Genomic DNA, 22,607 nt, shown 5'->3' with positions numbered 1-22,607 from the left:
AAACTAAATGTGTAATTCAAATTTTTAATGGTTAAAAATGTCACCTATAGTTAGTAGTAGGTATGTCATACTTTAGAGAAACTGTATTTGTATCTATCTGCTATTTAGGCTATAATCATCTCTTTCTGTTTTTCAGACACAGAATGATAGCACCAGCTAATAGTCTTGTTTTTAAGTTTGTTTATCCTTAACACACTATAAATAAAGCAAATAGCAATATCCAAGATGTCACAGTTAATATCAAGAAACAAAGACTCCCCCATTAGAGAGGTGTCAATGACAATAACAAGCATAGGGACTGTGTTTGTACCAGAAATGTGAATGCAAGTTCCTGTAAATTATTCAGCCTCTAGGTGCTTAAAATTTCAAGAAGAAAAACTCTTTACAAAGAACAGCTTATGCCCCCAAACATCATTCTATTGAAAAATTAAGGGACAGAAAAGGCAGGATACATGTGTGTTCAGGGGAAAGGGATCTGTAAAATTCTTTAGAATGGTAGGAGTCATGGAATTCAGAAATATCTTGACACACACACACATGTATTCTTAAGGAAAATTCCAGATTTGAAACCCCAAACTAGATCCTATAGGAGAAGTACCATTCCAGATTAACAGATCAGCTATGCTCACCACTCAGTATTATCATATATAAGATTTTATAACATCTGTCATTTGATTTACATGAGTTTTTGAAAAAATAATTTTAAATACATTTTTAAAATGTAAATTAATTATTGGCTTCCTTCTTGTGCAGGTAGGGATGCTGTAACATTTTGGTGTCTTATGGGGGAAGAACTTTAGATCCATCTCAGATTCATATGATCTTTAAAGTGGGGAGGAAGTTATTTTTAGAATAATTTTAAGTATTTTGCTCCTTTCCAGGCTGGAGGTTGACAGAGTTGGGAAGGAGATGAGAGAAGTTAATTGTTGGTTCAGCAGTCATAATGACTTGACTTGGCATTTGTTCATTTCTGGAGTGTCCCCCAGGAGGTAATTTTGCTGACATCCACCCCCATGAGAAAGTATATACACCTTACAGACATGAAATCCGTGGCACACCACCCAGACTTGGAGGCCTCTGGGATCTGTGGCACAGTTACACTTGCTCTCTCCATCATGTTTGGGGAGATGATGCTAGCGCCCATGTGTATGCTTGGACAGTGACAGCGAATACATAAGAGAAATTTAAAGTGTTCTTAAAGATGAGATATCACCCAACCCAGAGTTGATATGTAAAAATGTTAGAGACGCTAAGTTAAAAAACAAAACAAAAACCGAGAGGGAGATAAAAGCAAATATTAGAAATAGAGATGCCATTAGGTTGCGTCATAAAGTCCTCTGTTTTCTGGTCCTGCTTCTGCCATAAGCCTTCTTAAAATCTCAAATAATATTAAAGGTTTTAATTTGTGGCTTTCCAAAGTAAGCTAGAGTCCTCCATTCAAATTCTAAATTTTTTTTGGAGGGGTGAGTATCTTGGATTGAACTCAGGGGCACTTGACCACTGAGTCACATCCCTACCCCCTTTTATTGTATTTTATTTAGAAACAGGGTTTCACTGAGCTGCTTAGCACCTCGCTCTTGCTGAGGCTGGCTTTGAATTCATGATCCTCCTGCCTCAGCCTCCTGATTACAGGGGCCACCAGACCTGGCAAATGATAAAATTCTTCAATGAAAGGATTCTTCTAACTAGACACAGGAAGGAATTTAGATTTTCATTCTCGCTATGTAATGCTTGCCCACATCCAGAATTCCTGCCAGTTCTTCCCATGTGTCAAGAGTAACTTTTATCTACCTGCTTCTTAGCAAAGTTATTGATTCCATCAAAAAAGAAGTTGTTTCTAAGGTTACTTCTTATGCAGTTAAACAAAAGTACCAAGGTTGGTTTTTAAACTAAGTAATCTCAACAATTCTTTAAAGCTTTAATCAAACATCTTGATTCAGTGACAAAATAAGGTCAGATGTTCATTAGCAGGTCTAACAAGCTCTGTGAGGTAAGCACCTTATTATTAAGCCTTATTTAAAAAAAAAACTTACTCATTTTCTCCTCTTCACAATACTGAAGTTTATCACTGTAGGTAAGTAGCCCTTCCCCACCTCTCCTCACCCCTCCTCCATCCCATCCCTCTATTCACCCACGTCTGAGGAATTTTCAGAAGTGTAGATGTTCTTAGAGTACCAAAGTCATTTAAATGTAAACAAGATATGTTAATGAATAGGGTCAGCAAGTATACAGTAATTTACAATTTGAGGAAGTACTTCCGTACACATAATGCCATCCTTTATAAACAACATCTACTGCAATTACTCATTTGAAGGCTGATACTCACTTTTATCTCGAAGAAGAGGAAAAACACTTTAAGATCCAGCAAATCTGACTCTGGAAAGAATTAATTCCAGTACAACGTCTCCAAAATATACTGTTTCTCATAAACAGCCTTGGTTTCAGGAAGTTGGAATCTGAAAGAAAACAAATGCTGTCACTGTCTCAGAACACGGTTGTGTAATTCAACACCGGGGACTTTGGGCAGTTTTGTCACAAGACACACCCCTTTAGGAATTACTCTGTTGAAAGGTATGCTGGGAGTTGTATTACTACAGAAAGTTCCTTCTCTTAATCAAAGAGCAAAAAGCTCCTTATTTGGACTAAATCAGAATGGAGAGTCCTTTGAGCTACAAGAAAATAGAAGATCAGTAAGAAACAATGAATGTGACATTGTTTAAATTTATTATTAAAGGACAAAATCTTATTAAGGCTGCATTTCTGTGCTGCATCTCAGAATCAGACTGCAGAAGTGAGCTTGATGTCACAGAGACACACTCATTACCTGGTTTATTTACACCAAAAATGAAGTTAGAATTTTTCTGATAGAAAATCTGGTGAGGCTGACTGGTTTGATAGTGAGGATGGTTTAACTGGGTTATATGGTGGGCACTGTCCTTCCATGAAACAATCTAAAGTCCAAGTTTTGACCAAAAAACAAAAACAAATCAAAAATACAAGAGAAAATTTAAAATTATTTATCAAAATACATTTTATTGGGGGCTGGGGTTGGGGCTCAGCGGTAGAGCCTCATCTAGCATGGGCAAGCACAGGGTTTGATCCTCAGCACCACATAAAAATAAATAAATAAAGGTATCATGTCCAACAACAACTTAAAAAATATTTTAAAAAGTGCATTTTATTGGAAAAGTTTTTGAAGGCAATGATATTTAAACTTTCTTAATCCTTTCTGAGTCTTCTGGGTTGAAGAAATTTATGTGAATGGAAGAGGAATAGATTTCTTTAATGGTAATTTGAAACATTTTGGTAAAGCCTTTGGTGTACTTCCCAGAATCCGAGAGAGTGAAGGACTTTAATAACTAGGTAAGAAAACCTCAGGCAAGTTGCATGGTTTCCAGCTCTGCCTCCCCAAAAAACAGAATGAAAGAACTGAGTAGTTAGAAGATAGATCACTTTACAAAACTGTTTGTGAGAGAGGACTACATAATTCTTAATAAATGCCCATGGAAAAGGTTCACGTAACTAAAAAGCATTGTATAACAAAACTCTTTCTATTTCTAAACAGAGTTTCATTTTTGTGAAATACTGTTTTATTCTAACTGTAAATAAAATTCATCCATGAACTAATTTTTAAAATCCCCATACATCTCACTGAAAAATGCATTTTAAATAAAACTTTTTTTCTGTTTAATACTAATCAAACTATATAATTTTGTCTTTCTGAATGAATAATTATTCTGAATGAGTATTATTGGTATAACTTATCTTAAAAAACTTAATACTTATTGTCTAATGTCAAAAGAAGCAAAAATAGTTTCAACGTATACATATTTTCATTATATTAAAAATGCATTCAAGCCAGGCACGGTGGCTCATGGCTGTAATTCCAGAGGCTCAGGAGGCTGAGGCAAGAGGATCTCTCGTTCAAAGCCACCTTCAGCAAAAGTGAGGTGCTAAGCAACTCAGTGAGACCCTGTCTCTAAATAAAATACAAAATAGGGCTGGGGATGTGACTCAGTGGTCAAGTGTCCCTTAGTTCAATCTCTAGTACCAAAAAAAAAAAAAAATGCAATCCAAACTTTGAGACATATAAACTATTTTATATTAGGAGAAAATTTTATGGAGAAAGTGAAATGAAAACAGAATTTTAAGGAGATAAAGGAATAATGTAAAATTTCCTATTGTTGAAGAACTTGCACATGTGTTTTTAAATGGATGATAGGGAGCTTCAAATCACTGGGATATATCATTTTCATTGAGCACATTTAGAATATGTTAAAGTTTTGTTTCTTAAAGGTCTTCTACAACTATTTAAAGTTATGATAAACAATGCATATCAACTTAAAAACATGTGAGGGACTAATTGGTTTTGCAGAATTGTTTGTGAGGTAAGTGAGTAAAAATGTTAGAAAATGAGTGTTTAGGGAGAAGGACTGGGTATTTGAGAGCCTAGAAGAGAGCATTGGACACTTGGAAAAGAAGAAAGGGTATGGATGGAAGAGGAGGGACCTAATGAGTCATTTATCTTCCAGATACTTAGAGAACAGTCAAGTTGGTCTTTGATAAGATTTCCTGGTAGAGTCCCCAGAATCGCAGAAACACACATATAATATCTCATTTGTGATCACCATATTCAGTTTGGGGAAGTTTGCAAAGATAGTGGTTCCTTGGGTGAAAATTTAATAGCACAAGCTTCAGCCATGGCAGAAGCTTGACATGTGCACCTATGAAGGAAGTGCATTGGGACACACTGAGAAGGACTGATTGCAGCATCATGTTCATTTTGATTTTCTGAGTTTTATAATTTTGAATATAAATAACAAGTTTAAAGTATCTGCTTTGTGCCAAGTGTTCTTTTGGTGCCATGGATTCCGACCAGACTGAGCACATAATCAATATCCTTAAAGCCATCACAATGATAGATAGATCAGTGGAAATTAGCTTGAAAAATAGGCAGCAATTAGCTCATAATGTAAGAGCTATCTGTTTCATTTTAAGAAGTGTGTAAATTTGTGTCCAAAACACTGGGGACTCACAAGAAATTATAGGTATATGGTAACTAAATCGTTTAACTTTTTTTTAGAAGGTAATCTTGAAGGCTGGGGATGAAGTTTTGCAAAAAAAATAAATAAATAAATAAAAGGAGGAGAAGGAGAAAAGAGAGAGAATGCTTGTTGTAGTGGGAAAATTGAATTATGAGGCAAGGTTTATATCAGTAGGTGGTAGATTGGAAGGCAAGATAGTTAAGGAAAAGAGTTACAAGATTACTGTAATGTTCTAGACAAGTGATGACTGGGCTTAGTTAAAAACAATAATAGTGGAAATAAAAAGAATGGGAAGGAAATATTTAGGAGAAAGAATAACAGACCTAGGTAAGACACATAGGAATTTGGATAAATGACTTAGAGTTAGTAAAAAAAAACTAACTAGTTAGAGATTAATGAGTGAGAATAGACAGGATGAAAAGAGATCATTGAGAAAGAAACTCAGTAATATTAGGAGTTATACAGAAAAAAAGAGGAGTCCTCAGAGAGGCTGGGGAGAGATTCCCTAGAATGATGTAGAAAAAACATGTGGATTTCCAGTTTTCCCAGCACCATTTTTTGAAGAGGCTATCTTGTCTCCAATGCATGTTTTTGGCACTTTTGTCTAATATGAGATAATTGAAGTTATGTGGGCTACACTCTGTGTCCTCTATTCTCTACCATTGGTCTACAGGTCTATTTTGGTCCAATACCATGCTGTTTTTATTACTTTTGCTCTGTAGTATAGTTTTAGGTCTGGAATAGTAATGCCACCAGCTTCACTCTTCTTGCGAAGGATTGCTTTGGCTATTCTGGGTCTCTTATTTTTTCCAGATGAATTTCATGCTCGATTTTTCTATTTCTATAAAGAATTCCATTGGGATTTTGATTGGGGTTTCATTAAATCTGTATAGTACTTTTGGTAGTATGGTCATTTTGACAATATTAATTCTGCCTATCCAAGATCAAGGTAGTTCTTTCCATCTTCTAAGGTCTTCTTTAATATCTTTCTTTAGCATGTTATAGTTTTCATTGTGGAGGTCTTTCACCTCTTTTGTTAAATTTGTATCTTATTTTTTTTTTGAGGCTATTGTAAATGGGGTGGTTTTCCTAGTTTCACTTTCAGCAGAATTGACTGATGTACAAAAATGCCTTTGATTTATGGTGCTGATTTTATATCCAGCTATTCTCACCATGCACAAAACTCAACTCAAAGTGGATTAAGGACTTAGGAATTAAACCTAATGGAAGAAAAAGTAGGACCAAATCTCTATCATGTTGGATTAGGCACCAACTTTCTTAATAAAACTCTTGTATTGCAAGAATTAAAACCAAGAATCAATAAATGGGATGGATTGAAACTAAAAACCTTCTTCTCAGCAAAAGAAACAATCAGTGAGGTGAATAGAGAACCTACAGAATGGGAGCAAATCTTTACCACAAGCACATCAGATAGAGCACTAATCTCTAGGGTATATAAAGAACTCAAAAAGCTAAACTCCAAAAACAAATAAACAAACAAACAACAACAAATAACCCAATCAATAAATGGGCCAAGGAACTGGACACTTCTCAGAAGAGGATCTATAATCAATCAACAAACATATGAAAGAATGTTCAACATCTCTAGCAATCAGAGAAATGCAAATCAAAACTACTCTAAGATTTCATCTCACTCCAGTCAGAATGGCAGCTATTAAGAATACAAACAACAATAAGTGTTGGCGAGAGTGTGGGGGAAAAGGTACACTCACATGTTGCTGGTAGGACTGCAAATTGGTGCAGCCAATATGGAAAGCAGTATGGAGATTCCTTGGAAAACTGGGAATGGAACCACCATTTGACCCACTATCCCACTCCTTGGACACAGCCATATCAATGTTGATAGCAGCACAATTCACAATAGCTAAATTTTAGAACCAACCTAGATGTCCTTCAGTAGATGAATGGATAGAGAAACTTTGGTATATATACACAATGGAACATTACTCAGCATTAAAAGAGAATGAAATCATGGCATTTGCAGGTAAATAGATGAAGTTGGAGAATATAATGCTAAGTGAATAAAGTCAATCCCCCCAAACCAAAGGCCGAATGTTTTCTTTGATATGAGGATGCTGACTCATAATGGCGATGGGTAGGGGGAGCGTGGGAGGAATGGAGGAATTTTAGATGGGGCAAAGGGGTGGGAGGGGAAAGGAAGGGGGTGAGAAAGAATAGTGAAGCTGGATGAAAACAGAAATGTGTCCATGGGTTTGGGAAGAAGGTCAGGATGACTTTAACAGGAGCAAATCAGTGGAGGGGCAGAAGAGAGCAATGATGGAATACTGTACAATCTAAGTAAGATGAATAAATAAAGCAGGAAGAGAACATTCCAACTAAGCTTTGGCTAAATAAAATATTCAGGGGGTACATACTTTGGGAGTGAGTTATACTTTTCCTGAAAGGATCTTGAATGTTGGAACAGGATGACCTCAAGATCACCTTACCTGTTTTATAATATAATTAATTATGTCATAAATTTGAAGACAGAAATAGCAATGAATAGTGTTATTTCTGGTAGTGGTATATGTATGGGGAGGGTGACCAGAATACCATTCTGGAACTTTCTTTTTAGAATTATATACTTTTTTGATAGCGCAATGATGGTGAACACTAAGAGAGAAACAGAGATGGAGGATAGATGGAAAACTTATTTCAGGTCAGGCATTTCAATAAGCCAGGATTTTCTATTTTATTTTAGGAGAGAATGAAATTATTGCGTTGCAGATTAAATAATGTGTATTTTATGATTCCTTTGTTAAAAAATGTCATTATTTTTCAGGATGTTAGTGATTCATAGATTTTAAAAATTAGTGGTGAAGCATTAATAAGCAAAATGTAAATACTTCTTAAAAATTTATTCTTTTGTTCTAATTTGTTATATATGACAGCAGAATGCATTACAATTCATATTACACATATAGAGCACAATTTTTCATATCTCTGGTTGTACACAAAGTATATTCACACAATTCCTGTCTTCATACATGTACTTGGGTAATGATATTCATCTCATTCCACCATCTTTTCTAATCCCACGCCCACTCTCTTCCCCTTCCACCCTTCTGCCCTATCTAGAGTTTGTCTATTCCTCCCATGCTCCCTCTCCCTGCTCCACTATGTGCTAAGAGCCATAACCAAGTAATATGATGCATGGCATTTTTGGTTGAAAGGTGCCGCCAGCAAGCCATTGAGATGATATGATTATGTTAAGATCTGCATTCATATGGATATTGGACTCCTGCTGTCCACCTCGGCCTGCTACGGGACTCCTGGAGAGTTCCCATTGGTTGGGGAAGTGCGGTAGGAGGGACTTCCTTTTGGGGCCGGGAAAACGGTTGGCATATTTCCTGGGAGCGTAAGGGGCATTGGCGGCAGTTTCAAAAATAAAGTTTGTTCCTGCTAGAGTGGCTCGTGATTTTGTGCCCAGCCAGACTGCGGCAACTATGAATCAGCCTCCTTATATCAGAGAAAACATTCGGCATTTGGTTTTTTGGGATTGGCTAACTTCAATTAGCATTTCTCCAACTCCATCCATTTACCTGCATATGCCATGATTTTCTTTTTTTCTTTTTTCTTTTTTTTTTTTGCTGAGTAAGTAAATACTTAAATATAATATTTAAGGTGAAGTTTCTTTTTGTACTAAAAATTTCTTCTGATGACAAGGAGTACTTTTTGAGGAAATTTAGAATCAACAAGGAAAATTGCTACTTGGTTTAGGAGACATATGACAAGCAAAATAGTGTACCTCCCAAATCTTCTTTCCTTACTTACATGGCCTCTGGTACTGATAGTGGGTGACTGGGAGCCCCAGGGCCATTGGCGAACTTCATAATAGACTGGGACCCTGTAACAAAAGCAACTCTTGTTAGTTTTCTGTTTGTTGTGTAATCAGTATAAAATTTGCAGTTTAAAACAGCATCCGTTAAATTATCTGCAAACTATTTATAAATGCAAACGCATTTTAAATGTCTACAAATGGTACCATAAGTAGAGCAAGGAACTTTTTAAAGTTTTTAAGAATTTAGAGGAATAATAAAGTTTCTATGATATACAAAACAAACAAACAAACAAAAACCACAGTGCCCAACAGGCACCAAGTGCACACCTGTAATCCCAGCAGCTCAGGAGGCTGAGACAGGAGGATCTCAAGTTCAAAGCCAGCCTCAGCAAAATCAAGGTGCTAAGCAAGTCAGTGAGACCCTGTCGCTAAATAAACTACAAAATAGGGCTGAGGATGTGACTCAGTGGCCAAGTGCCCCTAGTACATCCCATTCTTATTTCAAGATTTCTGTCAGAAATCTGGCACATTACTGCTGAGAACACTCAGTTCTCATCTGAGGCTCCAGGTCCCTTTCAGGCCCATTTGGGTTGTTGACAGAATTGCAGTTGTAGAGCTGAGGTCCCTATTTTCTCATTAGTTGTTGGCTGGACCGCTCTCCACTCTTAGATGGCACCCAAAATTCCCTGCCATGTGGCCTTTGCAAGGAGTTCTGGTGAAACATTTGCCTGCTTCCAGGCCAGGAGCACGTGTCTCTGACTTCATTGAAAGATCTGTCCTCTTAAGAACTCACCAGCTTGTCGAGAACGTGTGGAAACTAGAGAGAAAAAAAAATGAACAAAAAATGGCAGCTGGGGAAACTAATGAAGATAGATGGGAGACCAGTAGAGTAGGAGGACCTGAGAAGTGCGGAGGGAAGGGAAATGGAAGTAGTGGGGAATGAAATGGACCAAATTATGTTATGTGCATATAGGAGGCTGGCTGTTTGTTGTGGATCCAATATAAAATTTGCAGTTTAGTAGGAATATGTAACATCCAAGCCCACTATTACATGTCATAATGCACCAATTAAAAAAGAAAACTCACCTTCTTAGGTCCAGCCCAACTGGATCTTCTTTCTTTGGAAACCAAGACAACTGATTAGGACCCATCACAGTGGTGGCATGCCATCACAGCTATAGGTTCTGTTGTACTCAGAGGAGGAGCTGATACAGACTTGTTCACCAGTGGGCAGGAGTCTTGGGGGCCATCTTAGAACTCTGTCTTCCACAGCAACTGTCCCACACTGCCCATAGGGAGAACTGAGGGCCCTACACAGGCTGACTCTTTCACCTCCTTATACCCTCCACGGACCCTGTCTCTAGGGCATCCAGTTTTCTCCTTATCACTAACTACTCTCTGGAGAGCCTGAATTTTATCAGTCTTCCATCATATGAAAAATACTGAGGCTCTGAAGCACTGGGATTTCTCTCTTGAAAGATTCTCTTACTTGTCTCTTTTTATCAAGTTTGAGTGTGTGTGTGTGTGTGTGTGCGTGTGTGTATAAGTAAGTAAATGTAATATGTGCAAAATATTATAAAATCCAAACAGCCTGAAAAAGCACACAATGAGAAATCTCTCTCCCACTCTCACCTTCTACCCCTCTCTCCACCATGCTCTTCTCAGATTAATCAATATTATCAGTTCCATGGGTCTCTGCAGATAGTTCATGCATTCAAATACATCTTTCTACAAATGGTAGCATTTTTGTTCTGTACTTGTTTTTTCTTTAGTAGTGCATCCTGAAGTTCTTTCCACATAAATCTAAATTGTCCGTTTTAATTCCAGCAACTTTACTGCAGGAAAAGAAAAAGAAGTCCAAACTAAGACTTCTGGGTTTCCATGCAAACAATTTGGGTTTCTTCCTGTCACTCATTTTGGGATTAATGGAAGAAGAGCTAGGTGAGGTTATCTCAGACAATGCCAAAAGTTTTTGTAGACTAGCATAGCAGCCCTGAGTGGAGTTACACATAATCTGAAGGTCTGAGTTGGACAAGGGAGTCAGGTGAGGGTTTATCTTCATTGCAAAGAGCATCCTGAATAGAGAGCAGGTATCCCATAACCCAGTTACCAGCAAGAAACATAGACAAGCAACTCTGTCTTACTTTTTCTATAGGATGTCATTGTATTACCATAAATCAGCTTCCTTTATTTCTAATTATAAATGAAAAAAGTGGACTTAATTGTGGATTTTGAGAAAGTATCTAAAAACTATTCTGAAGATTCTCTCCATGGAAAAATATTTTTGTAGTCTGAAACAACCAAGTATCAATTAGATATTATGTGGAATCCATATCATAGGGATGAGGGTGACGGTGGTGGGGAAAGTTAATTTATGGAATACGACAATTGAATAGAAGAACTGAGGGGAAAAATACTTTTAGTATCAATACAACATGGTAATTTCAAAATGTTCAAAGCTGGATAGAAATATGTTAGATTGTGGGCATTTTATATTATTTTCAAATTAAATGATTAGCTACTGATAGTTCAAACAGTAAGTCTCTCATTTTTGTACCAAGAACATTTATATCCATTGTTTTCTTCTGTTTTGATTTGCTGAACAATCCAAGTCCAACTTTGGGGGTATCCATTTCCCTAAAGAGTTCCTTTTAAAATCTTCCTGAAAGTACTTAGTGTACTTCCTATGACCCCATCACCCCTGGGAGGGTTTGACTTTTTTTTAATTTTAATTTTTTTTTTTTGAGAGAGAGAGAGAGAGAGAAAGAATTTTTTAATATTTATTTTTTACTTTTCGGTGGACACAACATCTTTATTTTATTTTATGTGGTGCTGAGGATCGAACCCAGTGCCTCGGGCATGCCAGGCGAGCGCGTTACTGCTTGAGCCACATCCCCAGCCCTCTGCTGAAGTCTTCATGAAAGTCACAAAAAAGTGGTTTAACCTCTAATTTACAAGGTGTTAGCAGCCCATAAATGCAAGAGAAAGTTTTATTCTTTGAAGCCACTTTAGGACCGAAGGACAAGTTTGTTAAAATGACACGACCACGTTGAAACTAAAAGAATCAATTTTCTGTTCCTTTTCAAAAAAGGAAACTACAAATAAGAAGGCCTCAAAAGTGCAGTCCAGCAGGCATTTTCTCATCAGCAGATTTGTAATGGCAGCACCTGGTGAGAGCTTTACATTTCTCCAGTCTAATGTGACTGCTGGAGGACTTTCACATTTTAGTCATTTGCTTAGTAAACTTTCATTGCATAAAGTCCCACTGTGTTCCTTTCACAGTGAAGACATTTTCATGATCAAAGAATGATGCTTAGGTTTTTCCGTTAAAAATGATCTTTACTGTTTATTTAAATTTGACTCTGAATAAAAATAAACAAGTAAAATCTATTAAATCTGTAAAATGAGCTCTTCATTTAAAAATAACTGTTTTAATGGCTTTACACAAACAGAAATAGCAATGAAAACAAATGACTTAATTTAGATATGAATGATTTAAAATTGCTTCTTTTGTAAATACTCCCAAGGAACTTCAGAAAATTCAATAAATTGAAATTATGGAAATAGGTACATTTCTCTGTGGCTCTGACCCTGTTCAAGCTTTTAGAAGTTTTTTGGACCTTTTCTCAGTTTTCAAGAAGTCCGGAAAACCAAGATGGAATGACCATACCCACTATTTGAAAGGAGATAAGCATCACATTGAACTCTGCCAAGTGTCCCTTCAAGTCTTCAAAGAACACAAAGAATAGAAGCCTCTCCAGTGCACACTTTGACATTTTTTCAATTCCCTCAATCTTCAGGTTGAAGATCCATTATTTTTAACCAGTTGCCAGAGGGAAATGACTGTTAATGAAATTCGATTATAACACATAAATAATAGCTTACTTAAAGTATCATTGTGAGTCCTTTAGTAAATCAAATAGGTCAATCATCTTAAGAGAAACAGAACAATCTCTAGCATTTTGTACTTTTTTTTTTTTTTTTTAGCAATTGTTGCATTTTCTCTATCAGTTACTAATAACACCTACTTATTTGGTTCTTTGCAGTTTATAAAATATTATCACATCCTCTTTGATTTACCTTTCAGGATTATAAAGCAGGGGCTGGGGTTATGGCTCAGCGGTAGAGCGCTCACCTAGCACGTGTGAGGCCCTGGGTTCGATCCTCAGCACCACATAAAAATAAATAAATAAAACAAATGTAATGTTTCTAACTACAACTAAAAAAATACTAAAAAATTATGCAGCAGAAAGTCCAATTCTGATAACATTGTTTTATTTTATGTGTTTATTGGCCTAGTCAAGTTGCACTTCTTATCTACCACCTGCTCTAATGTTCTTCAACGGAAAGAGGATACACTGGCTGTCTTTATTCTTAACAAGAAATAATAAATGTTGATGATTAACAAAATTTCAGTTCTTACAGGAATCTACTTCACTGTAGATGCACCCCTCCCTTGGTCATAATCACGCTCCTGACTATCCCTATCTCAGTCAGAGAAGTTCAAAACTTCACTCCTCCCACACCGCCTCTCAGACCGGGAAGCATCAAGCATGCGTTCGTGTCATTTTATTGCCAGTGAAAATGACCCACAATCAAGCAGAGAATCCAGACGAGTGGTTTCCATTTGATGACTATGAGAATCAGTGCATCGTCTCGCAAAACGTTAAGTAGCTATGATGACCTCAGTCATGCTAAATTTGGCCTCCTTCCAGTATTCTCAATCCATTCTCTCCTTATACAGAATCCGGCTCCTGTCCCAATATTGACAGCTATCCTCTTTAGCCCTTCTCCACGATTAGCTCATTCTGAACCTTTTTGGGGCAGAGAAGCATTACCTTCTTCACTCTAAATTATGAAGAACTCTAAGGGGATGCTTCTCATTTCATCATGTACCAGCTTTTCCCTGCGGAATCCCAGCCCTTGGGTATTAAGCGAAGAGCCCCCTCATAAGGATGTGGCTGGAGAGGAAGGGCCTGTTTGCGTGGGTGTAAGGCGCAGACACAGAGGAGTAGGTTGGAATCCTCTGTGCTTTTTTTTTTTTTTAGAAAAAAGTTTTCATTAGTACATTATGGTTCTACATTACTAGTGGGGTTCATCTTGACACAATCACACATGCATGGAATATATTTTGTTCCATTTCAACCTCAGGGCTTCCTTTTTCCCTGTCCCTCCCTCCCTCCCCCTATTCCCCTTACTCTACAGATCGTCCTTCTATTGATTAATTAATCAATTAATTAATTTTTATGGTGGTAGGTTCGAACCCAGGGCTTCACACATGCTAAGCAAGCACTCTACCACTGAACTAAATTTTAACTGGGGCTTTCTAGGTATACATAAAGGTGGAATTCACTGTGATCTATTCATGGATACACACAGCATAATTTCGTCAATTTCCTGCCGCGGGTCCTCAGTTGCGAAGGAGACCTACTCTCCCTTGGGGATTGTGATCCTGCATTCCTAGCTTGCTTGTTATGCTTAGTCACCAAGAAGTGAGTTCTGTTCCCAGCCTGCTGTGACCCCAGGGCAACCCTCCTTTGTGGGGAGAAGCAGCCCTTAATGTTGAAGTGATCTAGTTCCCTTCTTTTCAAAACCGAGCTCTCAAGTCACATGCTCTCCGGCGTGGGCTGCTGGGGAAGGCGTGGCCCCGCTGGCACCCAGCGCCTCCAACCGGGTCACGAGAACTCAGGCGGTAACGGGGGCGGGCTTCTCCAGGAAACGTCATTGGCGGAGGTGACCAAAAGAAGGAAGGGGCTGGCGAGGGGCGGGCGGAGTCTGAAACCTTCCCGCCTCCGCCAGGCTTTATAAGCACTCGCTGGTGGGAGGTTGGGCTGCCCGGGTTCCCTCGCACCCGCAGCCTGGCGTGTCGCGCTGTCCCGGCGCCTCGGCCTGTCGCGCACACCCACCCTCTGCGTCTCACATCTGGCCCCGGGGACAGCTATCCCAAGCCTCCATCTCGCCGCAGCCGCTCGAGAAAGTTCACGGACCCCTGAGTCCCAAGGTACCTGCTGGTCAGCAGTCCAGGGGTGAGGTGGGGACTCTTGTTTATCCCTTAAAGATGTCAGCTTTGTCAAGGAAGTTTTCGGGTGTCGCATGAAGTCATCACCAGACGCGCCTTCTGGCTTGGTTTGAAGGCGGACACTTACAACACTAAGGAAAAATGATAGTCTGCGCCCAGCCTTGTAAAACATGGACACTTACAAAATGGGGAGTTTCTGGAAAGTTTTGGAGATGTGGGTGTGCCTTCTTTGTACTTTCCTATATTTTGTAAGTTTTTTTTTTTCCTAACCAGAAAGCAAAAAAAGTGTCATGTATAAGGGTGGCAGGAGCACGGAGCATCCTTGCCCGAGTCCCTTGCCCTTGCCCCCGCCCCGCGCTCTCTTTGGGGGGCGGGACCTTTCTGCCGGCACCCGAGGCTCCCCGGAGCGCGAGTTCCTCTGCCTGCCTGTTTCAGTTCGGTTCGTTAGGAAAGTATATCCGTTGCTTTCTGGGACTTTCCCCAGCTTCCAGAGCAGAAATCGGAATTTCCCAAATCCCCTGGAATCCTGAATTCACACTGTTCACAGCGGATGTCCGCAGCCTCGGACAAGTGTGGCCGCGCACGTTCCAAGGGGACAGGCCAGTCCAGCGGCCTGGGAGGAAGAAGGCACAGTCCTGAGAACGCTGAGCTCTCTAAGGTTCTGCTCCTTCTGAGTCTGGTTTTCAGCACTCTTTTTGGAAAGTCTGTGAGCGCAGCACATATTGATTCTGCTGACAAGCTCTGCTAAACTGTAGGGTCCTCCCTGATGGCTTCAAAGGGGCGCTGCAGGGTGATGACCGCCGAGCGGGTTGGGCAGGAGGAAAACTGTCTAGCTTTGCTCCCAACTTTCTCTTCCCCTCCTATAAGCTTAGAGTGGGGTATTTGTCAGGGAGAAAAGACTTGGAAAATAATGGGAATTTCCTACTTTTAATCACATATTCTCTCCAGAATATCAGTGAGGAGTTGAGGCAGAGAGAGAAGAAGGCAAAAATTTTAGAGGGGTACATTTCCTAACACATCATCCACAAGGAATTCCATTATTATGGTCAACTTTGTTTTGTTTTGTTTTTTGACCAAACTCTTAAAACTTGAGAAACTTTGTTGGCATGCATGACCACCCAGGGGTGCCAAACTTTCTGTTAAACTGCTTGGACACCTGGCTATTTCTAGCAAAAAAAAAAAAAAAAAGAAAGAAAGAAAGAAAGAAAAGAAAAAAAGAAACAAAGATAAATCTCTGAATATCTTTTTATTTATGACATTTGAAGGCCAAACATCCTTCTGCAATGCCAGGGTAGTATGTCACTTCACTGGTTTTGCAGGACCTTGGGGTAGGGTGTGTATGGGAGGGGTCAGAGTTGGGAGATGGCCACAGCATTGTTTCATTCAAGGCCTGTGCACATATCCATTCTTCTTTTCTTTCAGAGGAGTCAGAAGCCTTCTCTTGAACTGCATATAACCCTCTTTCCCCCTCCTAAGACCTCCAGTTAAGTGTACACTTCCTGGTGTCCAGCTGGGGTCAGCTCTTCTTTTGACACTCAAGCATGCAACCCACATGCCCTGTTTTATTGTAGCTCTTTTGTTAAAACAGATAATACTCTTTGTCAGACATCATCAGTGTTCTTCAACTTTGTGATGTCAGATTTCATAGTTTGCCAATTAATGATGCTTTGCTAATCTCCAATTCCCATAAATTCCTTAAAATTCTAAGACTTCATGATTTTTGTAAAGAAAAAAATTGTTAATGTTTGAATAGTTTGTGGAATTTTTTGGGGGGGTGTGTACTGGGGATTGAACTTGGGGACACTCGACCACTGAGCCACATCCCCAGCCCTGTTTTGTTTTTTTATTTAGAGACAAGGTCTCACTGAGTTGCTTAGCACCTCACTTTTATGGAGGCTGGCTTTGAACTCATGATCCTCCTGCCTCAGCCTCCAGAGCAACTGGGATTACAGGCATGTGACACTGGGGCTGGGCTGTGTTTGAATAGATCTTAATGCACTTAGTGTAAAATCCCCAAATTTCAAAGTATACGGTGAAAAGTAAGTCTCCTTGACCTGTTTCCCTCCTTAGAGATACCCACTCCACTGTTTTCGCTATCTAAACTCATTGTCCTCTGTTCATTTGGTAGTCTCACAGATTTCAAAAAGCTTTTTTGACCATCTGCACAGGAGATTTTTGTAAAAATCCACTAATCTAAAATTTATTATTTTAGTTATTTGTTAGTTTCTGCCTTTTCTGTTTTCCTTTTGACTACTTTGAAATGCCAGGGATCCAGGCCACTTTGTAACAAATATATTAGTTTCTGAGTTCCTTGAAATCAGAGACTATGGTCAGAGCAGCTTCAATCAGATTAGATCAGATTAGATCTGATTAGAGACCAGAGCAACTTTGGTGCTCCCCAAACAACCTGCCACAGTTGCTGGTGTATACTAGGTCCATGCTCATATTTTTTACACACAGGTTTCAGAATAACTGATATTTATGGTAAGCTGGTGCTTCAGAGCATATTCCTCCAACGAGGCAGTGCTAATAACCATATTTCCCTTCCCAAAACTAGAGTCTAGGTTGGTGGCTTGCTGGCTATAGAACACACATTCCTAAGTCCTCCTTCCTTTTAGATTAACTGCTATAGTTTGTGAAGGAACTGGTAACCAAGGAGGCAGAGCTTGTAATGGTAAGTGAGGGAGCATTAGAGTTTGAATCCTGCCCTTGACACTGCATTTGTGAATAGGCTAGTATTTAAATCCTTTGAGATTCATGTCCCTCATCTGTGAAGTGATGGATCATAGGGTTCTTTTGCACATTAGGAAGATGAAGTGGAGGCTTAGCACAGTGCTTGGCACATGTAAGACATATATAGTAAGTAAGAACCCTTGTTGTCAGTCCTTTCTTACCTTTGAAAGATAGGTAAATGCATTTGTCAGCTCAGGCTACTTTATGGTGCAGTAACAAATAACCCCAAAAATCTCAGGAAAGAATGGTTGATTTTTTTTGCTTATGTTCTTTATGTATCTGTCTCTAGCCTTTCCCTCCAGGACCCAGGTTGATCATTAACTTTTAGAAACTTCTGATGTAACAAAGGAAAGAGAGAAGATGCAAATATGCAGTAGCTTTTAAAGCTTCTGCTTGGAGCCTGGACTGGTGGTGCACACCTGTAATCCCAGGGACTCAGCAGGCTGAGGCAAGAGGATTGAACATTAGAGGCTAGCCCCAGCAATTTGGTGAGGGCCTAAGCAACTTAGCAAGATCCCATCTCAATAAAAAATTAAAAAGGCTGGGAGTGTAGATCAGAGGTTAAGCGCTTCTGGGTTCAATCCCCGGTACTCCCCTCCCCCAAATTCTTCTTGAACGTTAAATTTCCACTCATGTTTCCATTCATGTTGACATGGTTCTTAAGGGGTGAATCACCATTCTGAAGGAGTAGACCAGTCATCTTTCTAATGGATCAGAACTGGGAGGGGTAGGCCTGGGAGGAAGAGGTAGCAAATACTTGACAGTCTGTGTTGGAAGGAGTCACTACTGTGTGCTCATAGGTTCATCAAACCCTATAAGAATTGATTCACACTGACCTGCTTATAGACCTTGATTTACAAACCAGAATGCCTGTTTTTTCCCTTGGATAATATATCTGCCCTGGGTACAAGGTGTAAAAGCCTACATGGAGCAAACTTTTCTTGGTGGTGAATTTGCTCAAAAGACAGAATTATAAGCTAATAGCTTATATAGAAATCCAAAACCAAAAATTGGCTGTCTACAAAAAGTCTGTTTATATCCAGAATACAGAATGTTTAAATCCAGTTCTTTTTTTTGAACTGTCCAAAGCCCAGGAATGAATAATGGCAGCTTATCCCAGACAGAGCTGGAGGTCATGGACAGATTCTTGCTCTTCTTTATTTACTGAATGTTAAGAGCAAATTCTTTGTTTTAAATTTTTTTCTTTAATTTTGATTTTTAAATATTGCAAGTGTAATACATGTTTATTGTGCAAAATTTTAAAACAAACAGGAAAACCTAGGAGGAAAGTAAAAATTACCCAGATAGCACAATAGCACATTTTTTCTTGTCAATTTCTAATTGCACCATCCCATGACTTATTATTATTATTCTCTCTTATGCTGTCTACTTCTTGAATAATGAGACTTTATTATCCTAATTAAAGCATCTTCAAATCACAGTGTAGGATGGATCAACCAGTTCTATTCATTGTGTGTTAAATCTTGCTGGCTTTGTTTTCATGATAATTTTTGTCACTCTTGGCCCAAGATTTTGAGGGTTTCTCTCACTTTTTCTACTTATAACTGGACATTTCTTTTCTCTTTGGATAGTCCAATATGATGTTACAATGTCCAAGAACTATATGATGAATGAAACTGTAAAGATAAAGATGCATTTCCAAGTAAAAAATAGTAATCTTGCTCAGCTCTGCCACTTGTTGAATAATGAAGTGAATTAATTTTGGTTTTAGCAGCATAACATTGCAAAACAGAAGAAAAGATTCTATTTTAAAAGTAAATAGCAGGTGGGGGGGCTGGGGTTGTGGCTCAGTGATAGAGTGCTCACCTAGCATGCACGAGGCATTGGGTTCGATCCTCAGTACCACATAAATGTAAAATAAAGATATTGTGTCCACCTAAAACTTAAGGATAAATATTTAAAAAGTAAATAGCAACAAACAGAAAGGGAATAAAGTATTCTTTTTTTTTTCTTTTTCAGATCAGTATAGTTTTGATACCAACATCTAATGTGGATGGCAAACAAAAATTAACGAAATCTAAGCTAAAAATCAACCTCACTTAAGATTATTAGTGTCAAAACCCCAAACTAGTATAAGCAGAGGTCCAGCAATACAAGAAAGAAGCACACAAGAAAAGCAGGGGATGCTTAGCATATCTCTACACCTCATCACAACACAGATGAAAGGAACTCTATGGAGCTGTTAAGGAGTGAGCTATATTGAGATGGGTATAGGTGGAAAAAAAATCACCCATGTGCACTCTTAAGGAAACAATGCAAAGTCCAGAACTAAATCTACTATGTTTATATTTGTGAAAGACCTTAGGGAGAAACATGCACATGTGGCACATATGTGTGCATGCTCATGCTGGTGTGTGTGTGTGTGTGTGTGTGTGTGCATGCTTATGCTGTCAAGAACCAACTTTTTTAAGGTTAAAAGCAATCTTAAAAGCAAACTCTAGGAGAGAAAGACAAAGGGTTAGGATGTGGAAAGACATTTCTAAATTCTTGTTTTATCGTTTGAATTTTCATATCATATGCATGTAATTTTAAAACTAAACTAGTTTTGAAATGGCAGTTTCATGTTAAAATAATGTCATAAAAATTTTAGCAGTTAATTCTCTTCTCTGGTTATACTACTTTAAATACTCTGATTATCAAAAGTGAACATAGGGAAGTGTAGTTGGGGGGCACCCGAGGGCTCGGGGCTATAAGGATGTGGTTAACAGCAGTTGGTTTGTTGCTTGTGGTTAATGACCAAAAAGCATCCAGTTGCTAAAAACCATGCACAGAAATAAACAACTCCAGTACCAGTGCAGACCATGATATTTAGAACTACCTTGTGGAGATTTATTTTAAGTGTGTAATGTCTAAATTTAAAATTAAAGAATATGATAACCATTGAAAGCATTTACTATTTTCAGTCATTTAACTATTGGAACTCTAAGTGAGGATATAAGGAACAATATTTCAATTATTTGTTTATAACAAATTTCTAATAAAGTGTAGGTTTTATGGGTACGTCCTCTCAGGGTATTCAAACCAGAGATTTTTTTAATTCCCAATTTTCTTTTTAAAGTACAACTGTCATATTTTATCTTGGCTAAAGTTATTCTGTTTCAATGAGAATGGATCTGAAATTTCCATGTCACTATGTTGTCAATAATCATCACTTGCTGATGTCCAGATTATATGTATGGTCTTAGGGTCAAACTAGAAATGAAAAGTAGAGATAGCAAAAGGTAAGACACCAATTCCGATAGGGCTTGGTGTAAGATTTCACACATGCATTAGCTAATTGAGAGGGTCTTGTGTATTATGATCTATAAAAAGTTTCCATCAGAATACTAGAATCAAAGTTCTCAGCGATATGAACTAACTCTGGTGGTTTAACTGTTGCAGGCTGATCTTCTGGTGCACATCATGTCCACTTTTGAAGATGCCGACACAGAAGAGACAGTAACTTGTCTCCACATGACTGTTTATCACCCTGGCCAGTTGCAAAGTGGAATATTTCAATCCATAACATTTTATGATAGAAAGAAATTCCCCTCCACCGAAGTGATAAAATTTGGACGGAATTCCAACATCTGTCATTATGTTTTTCAGGACAAACAGGCTTCACGAATTCAGTTTTCTCTGCAGCCATTTAAACAATTTAACAGCGCAGTTCTCTCTTTTGAAATTAAAAATATGAGCAGGAAGACCAGTCTGATTGTGGACAGCCAGGTGCTAGGCTACCTAAATAAAATGGACTTGCCCTACCGGTGCATGATCAGATTCGGTGAGTATCAGTTCCTGTTGGAGAAGGAAGATGGAGAGTCACTGGAATGGTTTGAGACACGATTTCTTTTTTCTCCAAGACCACTTTTGCAGGAAAACTGGCCAGCACAGACACCCATACCTGAGAATGGCAGCTGTTCATCCTGTTCTACCCAAAGCCCTCTTCCTACAGAAATGGATGAAAATGAATTGTGAACTGAGGGTCTAAGAGGAGAAACATGAAGGACGAAGAACAGATTGGAGACATTCTGCTTATTAAAAGTTTATTAGTTTTACATCATAGTCATCTGTTAGGCTGCCAAGTTTGGGATTTGTTATTACCATCGTGTTGTTACTCATCGTCTTAGTCACCTGTTGCACTTCTGGATCTATGAAGAATTAAGTGTACATTAGTGAGGGTTATGTGTAAAAATATCCTTGTGATGAAATTGTGTTCTCAAAATAAGGTCATATATTTTCTTTTTCTTCTTGATATTGGTTGGGATTTGCTTTTGTAAGGAATTATATCTTGGTTTGGTCACATCATTTCACAGCTGCCATTAATTTTCAAGGTCAAAGCTCCAGGCAGGTTATTAACTGGTGTCTATAGCCTGTTAGTACTTGTAGAACCAGAGTACTGGAATGAGTTCTAGAGTTCTGTCTGCACGTCATTGTGGCTTAAATATAAGGAGAAACGATACCTTGATTTTTCTTTATGGAATTATATTCTGTTCCTAAGACAACAGTTCTCCTTAATCTCCTTGTCTGTATTCATTATCTAAAACTAATATTTAAACACTTTTAAAAACCACTGTTTAGAATTACTTTCTTACCGAAGTTGAAGTTTGATTTTTATGTACTTTACATAACTTTTCAATTTCATTTTTTTTTTTTTTTGGTACCAGGGATTGAACCCAGGGGCAGTTTATCACTGAGCCATATCCCTATCCCTTTTTATCATTTATTTTGAGACAGGGTCTCACTAAGGTGCTTAGGGCCTCCCTAAATTGCTGATGCTAGTTTTGAACTCGTGATCCTCCTGCCTCAACCTCCTGAGTCACAGGGATTACAAGTGTGCCACAGCCCGATTTAAATTTCAATTTTTAACAGCATTCATGGACATAATAAAAATCAAAGTTTAATTCCTTAACCATTTCTTTGAAACTTTTGAAAAAAGGGAAATAATTATTCTTAGGATGTTCTATATAAATAAATATATGTAAATATTTATAATAAATGCTTAAAC

General features: G+C 38.4%; 2 protein-coding genes across 8 annotated transcripts in view; one reads left to right on the top strand and one right to left on the bottom strand.

Moving 5' to 3' along the window:
- The window catches only part of Alpk1 (alpha kinase 1), a 136,499-nt gene extending 133,998 nt beyond the window's left edge, over window positions 1–2,501 (bottom strand). For all 5 annotated transcript variants that reach the window (XM_048813740.1, XM_015484654.2, XM_048813742.1 and 2 more), the window contains exon 1: window positions 2,327–2,501. The gene's annotated coding sequence lies outside the window, so the exon portion shown is untranslated. The remainder of the gene's footprint in view (window positions 1–2,326) is intronic.
- Window positions 2,502–14,584: 12,083 nt separating this feature from the next.
- On the top strand, window positions 14,585–22,354 carry Tifa (TRAF interacting protein with forkhead associated domain). Of its 3 annotated transcripts, none has more exons than XM_048813738.1 (2): window positions 14,585–15,114; window positions 21,002–22,354. In XM_048813738.1, the coding sequence occupies exons 1-2, from the start codon at window positions 15,037–15,039 to the stop codon at window positions 21,575–21,577; spliced, it is 654 nt and encodes a 217-aa protein (XP_048669695.1). In that variant the 5' UTR covers window positions 14,585–15,036; the 3' UTR covers window positions 21,578–22,354. The 3 variants fall into 3 exon arrangements, with proteins under 3 accessions (XP_048669695.1, XP_015340139.1, XP_048669696.1); XM_015484653.2 differs by having other exon boundaries at window positions 14,591–14,848; XM_048813739.1 differs by lacking the exon at window positions 14,585–15,114 and adding an exon at window positions 15,126–15,568.
- Window positions 22,355–22,607: the final 253 nt, after the last annotated feature.

The sequence above is a fragment of the Marmota marmota genome, unplaced genomic scaffold, assembly GCF_001458135.2.
Source record: "Marmota marmota marmota unplaced genomic scaffold, marMar, whole genome shotgun sequence".
Classification (NCBI taxonomy): Eukaryota; Metazoa; Chordata; class Mammalia; order Rodentia; family Sciuridae; genus Marmota; species Marmota marmota.
The sequence above is the reverse complement of the archived record's forward strand: the minus strand, read 5'-3'. Positions and strand labels throughout refer to the sequence as shown.

What these genes read in the sequence shown, in the direction of transcription:
- Tifa (XM_048813738.1), top strand. Translation starts at nt 15,037, where the DNA reads ATGGACACTTACAAAATGGGGAGTTTCTGGAAAGTTTTGGAGATGTGG. An exon ending in TTTGTACTTTCCTATATTTT is followed by an intron (nt 15,115 to 21,001) that starts GTAAGTTTTTTT and finishes TAACTGTTGCAG; the next exon opens with GCTGATCTTCTGGTGCACAT.